Source organism: Dryas octopetala, chromosome 2, assembly GCF_963921425.1.
Source record: "Dryas octopetala chromosome 2, drDryOcto1.1, whole genome shotgun sequence".
Taxonomy (NCBI): Eukaryota; Viridiplantae; Streptophyta; class Magnoliopsida; order Rosales; family Rosaceae; genus Dryas; species Dryas octopetala.
Window position 1 is genome coordinate 30492082 of NC_141367.1, and position 16085 is coordinate 30508166.

General features: G+C 36.8%; 3 protein-coding genes across 4 annotated transcripts; 1 reads left to right on the forward strand and 2 right to left on the reverse strand.

The window, feature by feature from the left end:
* Window positions 1-270: 270 nt before the first annotated feature.
* On the reverse strand, window positions 271-3041 carry LOC147295552 (RING/FYVE/PHD zinc finger superfamily protein). Of its 2 annotated transcripts, XM_086233587.1 has the most exons (8): window positions 2932-3041; window positions 1922-2270; window positions 1661-1732; window positions 1484-1551; window positions 1256-1400; window positions 1065-1145; window positions 906-995; window positions 271-819 (listed from the first exon to the last, which is right to left on the reverse strand). In XM_086233587.1, the coding sequence occupies exons 2-8, from the start codon at window positions 2174-2176 to the stop codon at window positions 724-726; spliced, it is 807 nt and encodes a 268-aa protein (XP_086089713.1). In that variant the 5' UTR covers window positions 2177-2270; window positions 2932-3041; the 3' UTR covers window positions 271-723. The 2 variants fall into 2 exon arrangements, with proteins under 2 accessions (XP_086089713.1, XP_086089714.1); XM_086233588.1 differs by lacking the exon at window positions 2932-3041 and having other exon boundaries at window positions 1922-2565.
* Window positions 3042-5260: 2219 nt separating this feature from the next.
* On the forward strand, window positions 5261-6310 carry LOC147295553 (putative fasciclin-like arabinogalactan protein 20). The gene has a single exon (XM_086234456.1). It carries the CDS (start codon window positions 5270-5272, stop codon window positions 6308-6310), a length of 1041 nt encoding a protein of 346 aa, XP_086090582.1. The 5' UTR covers window positions 5261-5269.
* A 657-nt stretch (window positions 6311-6967) lies between these two features.
* On the reverse strand, window positions 6968-11277 carry LOC147295554 (uncharacterized). Its single transcript, XM_086232900.1, has 9 exons — window positions 10804-11277; window positions 10384-10568; window positions 9912-10090; window positions 9391-9675; window positions 9240-9298; window positions 9099-9135; window positions 8909-8980; window positions 8316-8637; window positions 6968-7767 (listed from the first exon to the last, which is right to left on the reverse strand). The coding sequence occupies exons 1-9, from the start codon at window positions 10934-10936 to the stop codon at window positions 7330-7332; spliced, it is 1710 nt and encodes a 569-aa protein (XP_086089026.1). The 5' UTR covers window positions 10937-11277; the 3' UTR covers window positions 6968-7329.
* Between the last annotated feature and the right edge of the window lie 4808 nt (window positions 11278-16085).

The window sequence follows — 16085 nt, forward strand, 5'->3', positions numbered from 1 at the left end:
GACCTCGCGATCAAGGACGGGTTGAATACTTCAATTCAAGGCTTACGGGAAAAAATGGCTTATTAGTTTTAAAAAATTGATGTTTTGGGAGTGGTTGACAGAATGACCATCATCGAAGGTGCACTTAAGTGACTTTTATAACTTGTTGACGGCAAATTTGAATATCATCAAGACATCAATCAGTTGTGAGTTTGATATAGGGTTTAGGGTTTGTTAGTTTGATATATCATCAATTCATTCTCTAAACTTAAGATTTGGGATATTTCCACCTGTAAAATAAATAATGCAATTAAAGATAAAAAGATGATACTTACGCAACGCATAAATTACTGTTCTCTTTCTCTACCAACCTTTATATACTGAATGCTGGGAGTAGTCTGGAACATAATTGAGGATTGAGTATTTACATTTTGGCATACATTTGGCAGCTTTGGTTGCTTGACTTATATTTTTTTCAATATAATTTTTGTATATATACAGTAGGATACTTTCCTAACTGTGCAGATGAGATGGGTGACAATGCAATCCACAACTAGACAGTTGTTTCCACAAGTAGTGTTGTCTATCTTTCTATGATGATAAAGGACTTTCTTCTTCATCTAATTTGATTGATGGCTGGGTGACTCCTATTGAAACTGCCTTCATACAAAGCGCTGAACTGAGATACTAGCTCCGTCCTTATCAGAAGCCAAGACCAAATTCTTATTGTTGAAGCACTTCAATTTAGAGAACACGAATGATATGGGGCTGAGGCTGCAGGACTGAAAGTTCGGGTTCAGTCTCTTCGTCGGAGGAAGTCATTGATGAACTGGAAAAATCCTAATGAAGAAACAGAAAAAGATGAGTCAGAATTAATAGGAATGTACTATTGCTTGTTGGGTAGGGGTCATATTACAATCACATACTTGTTGGCTACGGCGGCGCTGAATAGCAGTCACTGCCCTCACCATGACGTATATTGGCAGAACAATCCCAACAGTTCGCAAAATTAACAACTGCATGCCAAAACAGGTCAGATTTGTACCTTATAATTGTTGTATTCACAAAGCTAAATATGTACTTACCATGATTAGTGGGAAAGAGTATTCTTTGTTTTCACTAATAATGAGAGGAAGAGTGTGCCTTAGAATCAGCAGAACCATGAACTGCACACAAGAAACAAATGACACAACAGAAAAGGCCTTGTCAGAATCATAGATGACGGATTAATTTGCTTCTTGACCATTTGTTGCTGATAGAAAGAGAGAGAGATTACAATGAAAGCGAGTGAACGACAGCATAAGACATTTCTTGCAGTAGAAGCTGAGTACTCGTCATATTCGGGATTCAGGAAATCGCTGTCAGTTGAAACCATTGCTATGAGACGAGGACTGTCCCTTCTGGAAATCTCCCAGTTTCCCCTGTGATATGAATTGAGGAAGAAGCTTAAAATCCCAGATTGAATCAGAAAGGTTATGCTATCAAATGCCAGAGAGCTTATTACCTGAAGTTCATAGGTATGCGCCCTAATTGAAACAGAGGAGGGGGAGCTGTATAGCCAGGCTTGAATTGCTGAAATTAAACAAGGGCATTCTCAAAATCAAATAAAATCACTCAAGGAAACGAATAAATGCATATATACAAGGAAAATGGATTTAGAACTCTATCACAATGAGCCCACCTGGTGGCATATCTCACACACTGTGTCACCTTTCTCATTACACCACCTCTGCACACATCTGCGGTGAGCATACTGCAAGACATGAAGTCATTAATCCCAGAATCCATTACACAATAAAATTATTTTACAAATTTCTAAAAATCATTAATCCTAGAAACCAATATGAGAAACACTAATATAGGAAGTCTAAGATGCCTCTAATGACAAAATTAACATTTAAAAACTAATAAAAGCTTATGATTAGAAATGAGCCAGAGTAACCTTTAAGCTGCCACAACAAGAGCAGGGTGTCTCCATGTTTGAATCTTCATCCTCATCCTGGCATATTCTGCATTCCACTAACTTCCTTGGAAATGATATGTCCTTAAAATCAATTTTCTGGGCAGAGTCATCAATTTTCGCGTCCTCAGCTTCTGAGGATGTGGCTTGCATAGACCGGTTTCTGCTCTCAATGGCAGCTGCTATCGTGGACTCGGTGATTAATCGATCCACCAACAACACAAAGTGTTCACCCATCCTCAAAATCTCACAACCAATTACAGAGGAATTCACAATGTTTAGAGGGAACCCCTTGAACTAGCTATATATATTTTATCCCTCTGCAGAACTCCTGGAATGCAATTAAAATCCCATTTTGGAATTAATAACAAATTAAGCTTTGTATTTGAATATGGGAAATATAATTCAGCAACCCTCACCAATCTGCCAATAAAACATGAAAAACTGGAGCCCTTAAAATTAAATGGAGAATTTGTAAAAGTGGGTTACCCACTGATAGAGGATGGGAAAAGTGAAAACTGAGAAGAAAAGGCATTACCTTGAACAGAAATCAAACACAAGCACAAGGTTGCATGGGAATATTAAAAACTCAACCAAACTGATGTAAAAGGCATTATAAATTTCTGTACAGGGATGAGAACAGTTTCAAATGAAATGGATCATTTAGGAAAGTAGATGTGCCTTTATGAAACAGCAAATTAAAAAAGGCTTTAATGGAACTGCCTACCAAATCAGAAATCCCATTGTTCTTAATCATCAAAGCAAAAGAAAGAAATCCAATAAAGAAACCATCTCCAGAAACAGGCCAAAGACAAAGAAAGTACCCAGAAAAGGAAACAAAGAGAGAGAGGGAGAGAGAGAGAGAGAGAGAGAGAATGAAATGATAAAAAAAAATAGATACCTTTATCAGAATAAAGGCTTAAAGGGTTTGAAAGCATGCATCAAGAAAAGAAGGAACAATTTAACAAAAAGGACATGAACGAGAGACTTACACGAAGAGGTTAGTATATTCTTGAAGCTAAGAAAAAGCTCTCTTTTTCTCTGTTCTCTCAGCTGGGAATTCTCTGTTTTGGAATGAAGCAAAGAGATGGAGTGTCTCTTTGTGGGAACTCAATTCACAAGCCACAATTACATCAATGAAATGAAACATGTACGTTCTAAGTTTATGACATTAATACATCTCTCTCTTTGCTTACTATGCAAGATGTTCGTGTGGGTGTGCTCTATACTTCTATATAGATATATAGACATATGTATTAATGTAAGCTTAGAGAGACAGAGAGAGAGATTCTAACGGGAAGCCCAAGCTCGCGACCTCCACGATTCCTTTTACTTTTACCGTTATTGTCGTTTAGACTGCCTCAACTTAACTTCCACGGAAATTTCATTTTCTCAGCACATCATTATTTTCCGATATATCATATAAAAAAGAATAAGTGAAAAAGTATTTTACCAGAAAAAGTATTTTACCAGCTCTCTTTGGCCTTAATTTCAAACCCAGAAGGGAAAATATTATAATCACGGAATAAATGAAAACAATGATTGAGCTTTTTATTTTATTTTTATATATTTGTTTTTTCCTTAAGTATGCAAAAGTGAATATCCCCAATTATTGGCTTTTGTCACCTGCTCTGTTCTATTCCAAGCTCACTGAAAAGCTTTGGTGCGAAAAGATCAATTAATGAAAACCACCTGCTGAATTAATGAAATTAACCCATCTCAACTCAATTACATAAGTCTTAATTAACAATGGTTAACATTGAATTAAACCCAATTATGCGAAAACTTGGGACAACTATGTTATTTAATTACTTACAAGTTCGCCCAAATATATGGTCATATTTTGTGTGATCAAATTAAGATTTACAATGTGAATTTTTATTTCAACTATGAGAACTTGAAACTCCAGTAATAGCTAGAGAGCATTCGAAACTCCTCTCCTTTTGTCCTCAATTGTAGTGCAAAAATTTTCTATTTCAAATCTTACTTTTAAAATAAGTGGGGAAGAGATGATGTAGCCTGTAGGTAAAGAAAGTCAAAGATTATTTCTTGCTAGGTTTTGACATTGATCTCCGAATTAGAAGACATTTGACTTATAACGAAGTAATTTTGGCTCATTATTGAGAAGCTCTATTTGTTTGCCAAGTGTTTGGTTGACCCCTTTGGGAGGAGTTTCCGTGAGTATTCCCACTAGTTGACGTGTTTTGTTGACTAAGATCAATTTAATTTCAGAAACTCTCTTTGCCTATAATTTGGTTGCCAACATCATTTGATCATCACATCTCATGCAAGAAGAAGATTAAGTCAATTAATTAAATCTGGAATGATCCCATTTTTTGATCTTTTGATTCATATTCTTTCCTTTTCCCATGCATGGTGATGGAGCTAGGACAAACTCTAGAATGCAACCTCAAAGAGATTAGTTATAATTCCTACATAATATATGTTTTATCCCACTTAATTTATTGGTCATTTAATTAATTATAGTATATGGGTTTTGTCCATAAGTTGGATGAGGACCACATATGAGTCCTGAATTGCTGTACCACCAAATCTTGTTTACTTTTTTTGTGACCTAAACCATAATTAATACAAACAAACTTAGACTAATTTCATTATAATATCATACTTTAATCTTTTCTTGGTATAGTTTAAGATGGTATGGTGTGGTTGATGAACAAACATGCATTAATTTCTAGGATCTTCAGGATGACTACAGCATCAAATATGTTGCCTACTAGCATGATTATGTGGATTGATTTTGACTTAGGAATAGCTGCTTCTTTATTAATTAGTTGTATAAAAAATTGAACGTACGTTTATAATTAGTGCATGTTCTATAATAATGGAGTTGAGTAGGTGAACTGATGATCTACATTCCCATCACATGCATGCTTTCTTAATTATATAAAATAATATTTTTTTGAGATTCATACATAATCAGATGCTTTATCGCACTCCAAAATCCAAATATTTTATAATTCATGTGTGCATGGAAATTGGTATTTATATTGTGCAGTACAGCATGCAATGGAGGATATCTTCAACTTTTGAAATCCCTCGAAAGTATATCGATCTTCTTGAATCCTGATTTACAAGAAAATGATGTAATTATATAACTCTACGGACTAGGGGCATTTACGTCATTCAGACCAAACCGCCTAACAAACCCCTCGTAACGAACACCTGAACATGAACAACCCAATCCCGCCACGTGTGTAGCTTTCCCGCCAAAACAAAAACTGTACAGTCCCTCGCTCTAAATTGACTTCTCTGACTTCACTCTCACTCATTCACTCACACTCCTCTGAATATCTTGAAGCTCCATCAATGGCCGCAAGAACGCTCCTCGCCATCTCTCTCGTGCTCCTCTCTCTCCTCTCTCTCTCCTACTCCCTTCCCTCCCAGACCGTTCTCGACGCCGCCGAAATCCTCTCGGATTCGGGCTTCGTGTCGATGGCTCTGACTCTGGAGCTCGTCTCTCAGTCCCTCCTCCCGCAGTCTCCTTCTCTCACCATCTTCGCTCCCGCCGACACAGCCTTCACCCAATCGGGTCAACCCGCTCTCTCTCTGCTCCAATTCCACTTCTGCCCTCTCCCTCTGCCCCTCCAAACCCTCAAATCGCTCCCCGCCGGCACCAAGATCCCCACACTGCTCTCTGGCCACTCGCTCATCGTCACCACATCGCCCTCTGACCCCACAATCTCGCTCAACAACGTCAAGATTACAGCCGGGTCGCCCATTTACGACGATGGGTTTCTCATCATTTTCGGAATCGACAACTTCTTCGACCCCAATTTCCAGGTTCCTGCCCCGATTCCGATACCGGGTCCGGATATGGTATGCGGTCCATCGTCGTCGGCGGCGGCGAATGGTTCCAGCCCAATTGGGTTTCCGGGGGCTTCTTGGTTCGAAGGAGCGAGTGGGGTGCTGAGGTCCAATGGGTACACAGTGATGGCGTCGTTTCTTGAACTGCAACTTGTGGGTTTCAAGAACCCGAATATGATGACTGTGTTTGCTCCTCTTGACCAAGCAATGGAGAATCCTCAGCAAAACCCCTCAATCTTTTTCCGTCATGTCGTTCCATGCCGGCTTTTGTGGAGCGATTTGGTGGATTTCAACGACGGGACTGTGCTTCCGACGTACATGGAAGGGTTCACCATCAGGGTCTCGAGGTCCGGTGACGTTTTAGTGCTTAATGGAGTTCCGGTGTTCTATTCAAACATGTATTACAGTGACTCCTTTGTGATTCACGGTCTCCGCGAGAGTCTTCAAATGCCAGAGACATCAGAAGCTGCTAAAGCAGAGTCTTCACCTGGGAGTGGAACCAATAACAATGAGGTGGATTTAATGGATGATACTGAACTTTAAGACCTTGACAATTACTTGCTCTTGTTGGTCAGTTGCTTAATTTTCTTGTAATTAGATGGAAAGTTGGTGTTTTTGATGTTTGATAATAGTGAATTTTAAGACCTTGACAATTACTTTCTCTGGTCAATGTAGAGGTATGCATGCAGTGAATGAAAAGATGAATCCTTGAGAATTTTACCATATTTCTATGATTGCTTCAAATTTCGGCTTTCTTGTGTGAGCTGACAAAGAAGAAAAATTATGGGTATTATATGAAATTTTAGTGTGTCACTAGTTTGACTTATCAGAAATCTTTGTGAATTCGGTTTGGATCTTAGATGCATTAGTGTGTGTTTGGAGTGGCAGTGGCAGCATATAATGTGATATCGGATTTTGAAATGGCTTTCTATATATAATTTGAAGCAATTTGAGTTAGGGCTGCAATACCAAAAGCCTTCACAGGAGATTAGTGCATGCCACTTATCTAAGTGGGAATGTGAGCAGTTGCTCAAGCATATCAATTTGAGTCATTTACTGTTGGTATTTTTAGTAGTTGTAAAGGTGCTTGCCCATTAATTGTAGGCATTATTATAACCAAATCCATCACACCCTCTTCGTTATGTTCCAAGGCTGAATGATTTAACAAGATTTTCATTACCCCCATTTTAATTTGAACAAACGAATTTAAGGCTCAACTATAGCCTTATACCACTGCGTAATAACTAACAAGCAAGTAAAAGTAAAACTCTAAATTTACACGTTATGGATGGAGCTAATTAATGGACGTGATGAACATCACTGGTTTCACACTCTTTACTGCATCAGAGATTCAGAATTTCTTCAGCCAGGAACTGATTTACATGACAAAGATCAGCAATTTATAAATTGCTTTTACTATACATAAGCAACTGGATATACTTGAATTGGCTATTAGCCCCCAACCCGGAATGGAGCTTCGCTCCACTCGGTTTCTTAGATTTTAACTCTGAAAAAGTAATAATAAATCCTATTTGTATTTCTGATTTTCTACTCTTTGAGGCCTAGACTTCATTTGATGTGTTTGATAGCGATACATCAATGCTGCTGCTATTATTAGTATTATTGTTTGAACTGCTCTTTTTACTCCTGCCTTTTATTGGTAAGGATAGTTTCACAAACACCTCCTCCCTTCTGGGGCGGTTTGCATAGAGTATCCACAAGACAAGGCAGAGCAGCACTCCAACTGAAATCAGAGCCAATCCTGCATTCACAATTTTCAGATAATGGTCCAATGGAGGACAATAATTTGATGTGATTGTTCGAAATGTCTCTCGCACAAAATTACAATCCTGGAGGCTCAGTAAAGGCGGGGCATAGTGCTGAAGTGCATAGCTCTCATTTACTGCTGCAACCAGCTGAGTGTACATGTCCGGGTTCACCCTTCCAACAGTGGTGCACATCCCAGATGCTGAGACTTCACAGGTATAATTTTGCCAAACCTGAAGAATTCACACAACCAAATTAAAGGACGCAATCAAGACTCCGTCGCACAATGAAAGAAGAGATATAGTGTCTAAATGGATTTATCCTTACCCATGGACTAAGGAGTCAAACGGTCAAAACCAGGAGAAGAACCTCATAGCCTCTCTTTTTTTTTTTTACAATGTTTCCTTTTTGAATAGACTAGTATTATATATGACAACCCACCATACTGCTTCACTAAATAATTTAGAAGAAAAACGACACATTTACAGTATGTGCACCTCATTTCAAGTACCTGATCACATACTATATATGCCAATATGACTTCATTTTGACATGAATACCCCAAAGTCTTTTTTTGTCAAATCCTCCATATTATTATTTCAATGTCCCAACCTCTCCACTTTCACATAAAAGAACAGTCTTTGATTTGGTAAATTATGGGTGTTGAATTCATTCTAACAACTGCTGCTCTAAATCTACTATTTCCATCAATAAAGAACCTTCCAGTAGTATATATAAAAACACATAAATATCCAAAATAGTCAAAGTTGATGATTCTTACCAAAGAAGCATTTGTAATTGACACCTCTTGATCCCCACACTGGCTATCTTTCAACTGAGAATCATATGGGTAACAGAGAGGTGGCATCAGAGGTCCAGACTGGTTGTAATAGTAAGGACCAGCAGTGGAAGGATTCGTATTGGCATAGGTATAGATGAACTGGTTGACAACATTTACAATGTCATTGATAATTTGTTTACTCTGGCTAAGCGTCTTGTTTGTGGTTCTCTGGTCAACACAAGGAAGAATGTTGCTAAGTGCTGTTTCGGCATGGGGATTTTCTACCCATTCTTCCATGGCCATACAGGTGTCAGAAACAGCACTGAAACACAAGATAAAAACAAAATAAATGTTAGGCAACAGCATTACCATGTTCCCATTTAGTCCCAACTCCTAAGACATAAATGGGCTTCAGTTATAATTACAGTAAAAGAGCAGCAGCAGACATGTACCAAAGCATTTGTATTTATTTAAAAAAAATAGCCTGGCAAAAGTGGTACAACATCACCATATTAATTGTTCAGTTTCTAATTCACTACACAGGCAAATAAGAAAAACCTAAACCAAAACATTTCTAAGATAGCATATCTTACTTGTTGAGGATCACAAAGACTCCACAAAGAATGAATGTAATTGCTACAAGTAACCATCCACTAATAATAAATCTGCAACAATATAAAGGCTTTGTTAGATGAAAATATGAAAGCCCTCCAGTATGTGGAAAGTAGGAGATATTAGAATTACTTTAAGTGGAACAAGTTGACCAAATACACGACAACTTACATGTGGATCGCATGTTGGTGCCCAAGGATGGACAGAACTGCAACAAGATACACCAATAAGTTGCAAAGAGGAAAAAGGTCTAATAAACAAGAAGAACAATTAACAGATTTCACTCATTAGGATTTTTAGGGTAATACGTACAAAGACCAATCACAGCTAGGAGAAGCATTACTGCTGCCACAGTGATTAAAGCCGACCGCCTGCAACAATGAATTCAAGATTAGTTCTTACAACATGAGTTTCAGTAGAACTCCTTAATTAGATTGTATAACCAAAGTTTAAGAACACATACACAGCACTGAAGACTTTTTTTATTTTAACCGAATTTTCACTCGTCTTCTCTGTCAGTGTATTTGCTGCAGTGTTCAGATCCACGTTCAATTTGTCAATACCACCCATGACATCAGAAGGTAGGAAAACCTGGGCCACACTAATATTCTTTGCAAGGGACAGATACTCTGTGACATTTCTCAGGGTCTGTACGGTGTAGTCTGACTGGTTTACAACAAAATTTAGAGTATGCAGGACTTCGTCATGAAACTCAACTTGCCCAACAGAAAGAAGAGTACAACCAACCCTGTGTGATTACACAAGATATAGTAATCATGTTAGAACTGGGAGTCTGGGACGCACGAGAGATATAGAACGTAATAAAATTGCCTTCCTAGGACAACAGATGGCTAATACTATAACATGCTGACTTAACTAAGCATGCCATGAACACTTTCCTACACAACCACACAAAAATGCTTATTATATGCACTCTTAAGCCAAAAAAAATTATATATGTTCATATGAAGTTCAGAGCATTACACAGCAGCACATGTGAAGACTATTAGAAGAATCAGAGAAATCTTCTGTGAGCGGTGTGATCCTTCATCTTTAATGTTTATTCTCCATCCACAGCAATGATGAACCACAAGAACCAGACCAAAAGAAACAAACCACAGGACAGAAATAATGAAACCAGCAGCACCTGTAAATCCAACAGACTGCAGAAATATAGATCATATTACTAAAGAATGCATGATTATATTATCATCACAAATAATAATATTGTCATCACAAAAAACGTCACTTTCTCCAAGAAACCATATTAAATAAGTTAACAAAAAGAACACGAATTATTCAATGACAAACAAAGTTTGCATCTTGACTGCAAGTATGCATACATCTCATGAACCACCTACACCTACTTCTCAAGTAATAAACTTCAATCAAATAAACAAACAAAATGACCATGTCCACCATAAATATAATAATGCAATTAAGAATCTCAACTTACCGCCCAGTAATGGCGATTAGCAATGTCCCAGCCTCCTCGATAACGCTTAAACCCACTAAGAATGTCTGGCCTGTTGGTCCTTTTGGCCGCCAAAACAAGCGTGCCTTGAGGTGCATCGCTTGCAGGCCCTGGGGAGCGTGCAGTCTCCGAGATTCCATTTCTCCACGACCCCAGATTCTCATCTACTGCAAATTCAACAAGAAGCAAGATTACAAGGTCAGAAAGTTGCAAAATTTCAGCTGCTGAGCCAAATTAGATTTGAAAAAAAAGAGGAAACAAAGCATTCACGTTCAGATATGGTTTGTAACAGACAAAGCATTGGCCTCGTTTGGTTTCTAATTAAATATGGAAAAAAATATCAGATTTTTTATCAAAATAAGAATTAAAGAAAAAAAAAAACTGGCAATGAATTGTGTGTACCCAGACTAAATTTGAGAGGATCTCTGGTGTGTTTGAGTCCATCTTGAGAATGAAATGAAACGCAGCTCACAGAACCCAGAACCAGAAAGAAGAAGAAGAAGCAAATTGAGGCGGCAACCAACAAAAGCTTCATTTGCAGAGTCTGTCACTCTCTGATTACATAAATCTCAGGGCAGAGGGCTGATATGAATCAAACCCATTTCCAAGATTTGGTTTTGGTGGAAACCCAAATCTTGGAAAGTATAATTAAGAAGTGAATGAGTGAGTGAGTGTGTATGTGTGTGTGTCAGTGTTGTAATCTGGCTAGGCTACATTTCTTGTTGCTGAGGGATTTATAAGAAGGAGAAAATGGAGGGTTGGGTTGAGAGAGAGAGAGAGAGAGAGCCCAAGGTCACATGGGGTGGTGGGGTAAGTGAAGGAGATTATTAGAGAAGGAAAAACGAAAAAAGCGGGTGTGAAATGAATAAAGGAGCTCAGCCTCAGTTTCCACTGTTTCTCTTCTCTCTTTTGTTGAAATATGACTGCATTAAGCAAACCAACAGAGTTCCAATGAAATCCCACACCTGTTTGTTTGCTCCCTCCTACTTAATTATTTATACCACTTTTCCTTTTTTGTCCTTTCTTTATTTTTCTTTATTTTATTCTGTTTACTGTTAATGCTTTTTATTTTTTATTTTTAAGGGGCTGCTGAGCTTTTTCATTTTTATTCAGGACTGCTATACATAACAATTTACAAGTCCTTTTGTAGAAAAACAAATATATTTTTTTGGTCCAATGTTGGCAATGTAGAAATGAAGCATGAAACTGGCAATGAATGGCTGAATGGGAACAAAACGGAAGTATCTTGGAGGAACGTAACGGAACGGAACGGCATTGTTTGTTATTGATGTTGCTTTTTTGCTTTTCATACGTATCCCATCTCGGCTCTCACTATCTTCCTCTAACGAATTTCATCATTGTGATCTAGTGTGCTTAGGTGCACCATAACATCACCTTTTTATATTTTATTATGTTTTGTACTTTATTATCAGTATAAGATCATATCAGTCAAAGATTACGACCCATCAAAAGCTTTTCAATTTTTCATCCAGTCTGTGGATCCATGGCATATGCATCAATGCAATTTTTTTTTTAGGGTTAATTTTAGTTTAGTAGCTCAAGTTTGTTTCGAATTTCGATTTAGTATTTCATGTTTAAAATCTTGCAATGTCATACATTATTTTTTCAATTTGTTGTAATGTCATACAACCGTCAGTATGATTGTTAAAATATCTATTAAAAGCTGGTGTAGCACTTACATGACACTCCCACAATGATGACTAAATGTTACGTGATCTGATAACAGACCACGTTATGCCACGTGGCATAAAAATAATTAAATTTGGCACATTATGCCACATAAGTATTTTTAAATTTTTAGATTTTAAATTATTTTTTATGCCACATTGTATGACGTGTCATGTTGTCATACCACTTGACATTCAGTTAGCATTGTGGGAGTACCACATAAGTGCAACATCAGCATTTAACAGTCATACTGATGAATGTATGATATTGCAACAAATTGGAAAGATGAAATATGACATTGTAAGATTTTAAACATGAGCTACTAAATTGAAATTTGAAGCAAACTTGAGATACTAAACTGAAATTAACTTTTTTTTTTTTATAACATATATAAATTTTTTTTTTTCAAAAAAGAAAAAAAAAAAGAAAAGAGAATGGCCCAATAGTAAACCACTATATAATATTATAAAGTTATAAACGACTAAACGAGATCTACACGAAGCACAAGTATATAAAAAGTAGGAAATTAAGCTAAAAATCAAATAAAAGCAAATGAAGATTTTGCTGTAGGAAAGTGCATGTGTGAGTTGCTTGACCCTCAGAAGTCAGACCCTGTATTCTGTAATGGGGCTCTTTGTTGAAATGAAGGGAGGAAGCAAGAAGGTGTTATTGGGTGGCCCGTGGCCGGTTAGAGTTAATTAGGGGCTTGAGACCGTGATTAGGGAGAAACATGTCGGACCCACTTACGCCCTTTACTCTTATTTAACACGGAATTAGGCAGGGGGCCCACCCATACCTAATATCAATATCTCATTTACTCGCATACGTTTCTGCCTTTCTGCCAAAGTGCCAAATAAAGTGGTAATGGGTTTTTTTTGGGCATAGAGGAAATTAAGGAGAAGGAGATTGCAAATTTTCATACTACAGCATATCTTGAAATCCTTTCTAAATTGAGTTTATATATTATGCTTGTTCTCTTAATTAATGTATAAATTAGAGCAAATTATTGCAAGGGATATGTGTCAATCTTTACAATGACATCTATATACAGTAGGGAAGAGTGGGTGTCATTGCTCATTGGGAATATTTTGCTACTCACATCACACATGTCACACATAACATATGTTGGTGCGTTTTCTATCAAATACTCAACTATTTTATTTTTTCGTATTCATTCTTAATATGTAATATGGCATAAAATGAATACATGCATGTCTTTAAGCAAATGAAACTTATGTAACCCAATAAATTTAAAAGTATGAATGAGTTAAGGATTAGAATTATACTATATGATTCCATTTCCACTTATATAACAAAAAGAAAAACCTCCAACTAAAGGAATTGAATCCAAACCTTCTTTAATGTTTGTTGTTGGATTTATATATGTAGCTTGGCTTACCCGTTTTAATTTTTAAATGGAGTGGTTTGAGTTGAGGTCTACATCAAATAGGAGCAGGGAGAGGGGGTTGCTATATATAATGCTATATTATCTCTAAATTAATTAACATCGAATTAATTCATACAGTTTTAGTCGACCCATCTTAATTCTTATATTTCTAAATTAATTAAGGCATGCAATCTGATTATGAGCAAAGCACAAGATAAAGTACGTACGCATGACTGATATATAAGATAAGATTCACTCCAATGTCGCATTATCATCAGATCAGGTACAAAACAGCATAACTGCTACGTAACGCCAATAATATTGTCAACTTAATTCTGTCTTCATCGTAGCTACATATTTGTTCATATATATGGCATTTTCAATTAAGTTGTTTTCTGCGGAAAGCATTACATAGTTAAGTAATAATATTCAAAAAAGAGCCCTTGATTAATTTGATCCTTGTGATTTTATTCTCTATATATATGATTATATGCTCAGACAGTCAGACCCCAAAAAAAAAAAATCAGAGCATGCATTTGTAATTTGTTGGTCCAGTTGCAGAAGGTCCTTTGGATCGTGGACCTTGGGGGACCGGAGGTGGCTGAAAAAGTGTGCATGCATGTGAATGTGATGAATCGTAGGAGTCAGCACATGCTTTTTTCTTGTTTGTTTTTGGGCTGATGAGGTCTATGTAGTACACAATTATTTATACCTAAGTAAAGCTTCCCCGTCACCAAAATTATGCATTTCTTGAATGGTACATAAAGGAAGCGACAGTCATGAATTGTCCTTGTATATACGACACATGGTGAAGGTCAAGACTCAAGCTGGTTCCTTGTAGTTTGGCTTCAGATCTAACCAAACTGACGACACCTAACATTTCTTTCGCCATACATTTGTGACACAAAATAAAACAAAAGAAAATGTATATAAGGAGATAAACTTGAACCGTCAATTATGTTTTTATTATTTCTTAAATGTGAGATACAAATTATGTTATCAAACTCTCTCTAGTTTGTAGCAAGAAAACAGTAGGAGGACAGGTGAGTAATATTGTACGTTGACCCTATATATATACAGGCCAAAAGAATGTGACCATAGACATAAAAACTTGGTATATGTCATATTTGGCGTCTGAATTTGGGTACTTCCCTGTATGGTATTGGTAGCCGAAATGCAATAACGTCCCGGCCAAAAACAGTTGGGTACTCCTCAGTCCTCATCTCATGCTGATTAGTAAGACATGTATCGTATCGACTATCGACTATCGATAATGAGTTTAATGCGATGAAAAGGACAATTCCAAATGTGAAGTTACCATTTTGTCTAGTGTGCAGCTACTAGAGGCTAGAGAGTGTTTCCTAGCTAGTCCTAGTTAGTGGAATGCTTGGGTGGATGTTGTTAATTGTTACCACCTACATCTTTGGTCATTTCATTTGCTGGCTGCTTAGCAATCAGTCCACTTCACTATAATTGACTAGTAATTAGTAATGTAGTAATGATAATGATGTTCAACATCTTACAAATCAGAATCTAATACTTATAAGTATAGTATTACTCCATGGGGCAATACCAATTAGCACCAATTAGCTTCACATCATCACTCATCAGCATTCCCTTTCATGCTTTCACCTTTTGACGTAAAGACAAGCGGTACCGAGCCTACCAAAGAAAAAACAAAAGTAAAAAAGATAAAAGAGCTGCCTTTACCCATTTTATTCAACTCATCCTATCCATCAATATATATGCTTTTGGCTTAAATCCAATATTTGTTTTCTTAGAGGGTAAGTGTTCTTTTTTTATTACGTTATAAAGGTTTGATCGGGTTCGATCAAATCTTGACCTAGCAGGCTATCATAATCCTAACTTATTTTTCTACTCTTAATTATTTACCTTTTAGGCTAACCCCGGTCGCTCTTCCACTGAGATCACTGATGGATGGATCATGCGGCTTTGCTAATGGGCTAGCAAAAATTGGCCTGCTGCCTTGCCATCTATGGCCGGCCCATTCCGATTTTAGTTAGAGTTCTGAATATGGATTGGGCTTAGATATTCCACTGTTGTTGAGCCCAAATATAAGGCCACACATGCAACTTGGATAAGCAATGTCGCATGTTTCAGCCAATCAAGACATGCAAATTTTTAGATCAACTGAGTAGCAGAACATAATGTACTAATGTAGTTCTGAGAACCATTGGTCAAGAGATTAAATATTTAGGTCAAATGATAAACAGATAAATTAATAGGAATAAATTAATACAGGATGCATGATAAACATCCTACTTAACCTCTAGTATACTTATTGTTAAAATATAACAATAAGGTAACATTTGTGACCTCTATGTCACTTAGTTTATTGAGAATTTGTTTGACAGTGCTTTTTGAAGACTTAAAAACGCTTTCAAATAGTCAAAAGCGCTTTTGCTTATTTTTAGTAAAAACAATAAGAAGCACTTTCAAATATATTAACAATAAGTACTTGAATTTTTTTCAAAAAAATTTATGAATTTCTAACAAAAGTACTTCTAGTGAAAATACTACTAAGCAAAAACACTTCATATAAAAGCACTCCCAAAAAAGCCCTTAGTTTAGTTTCTGTTTGTTTTTT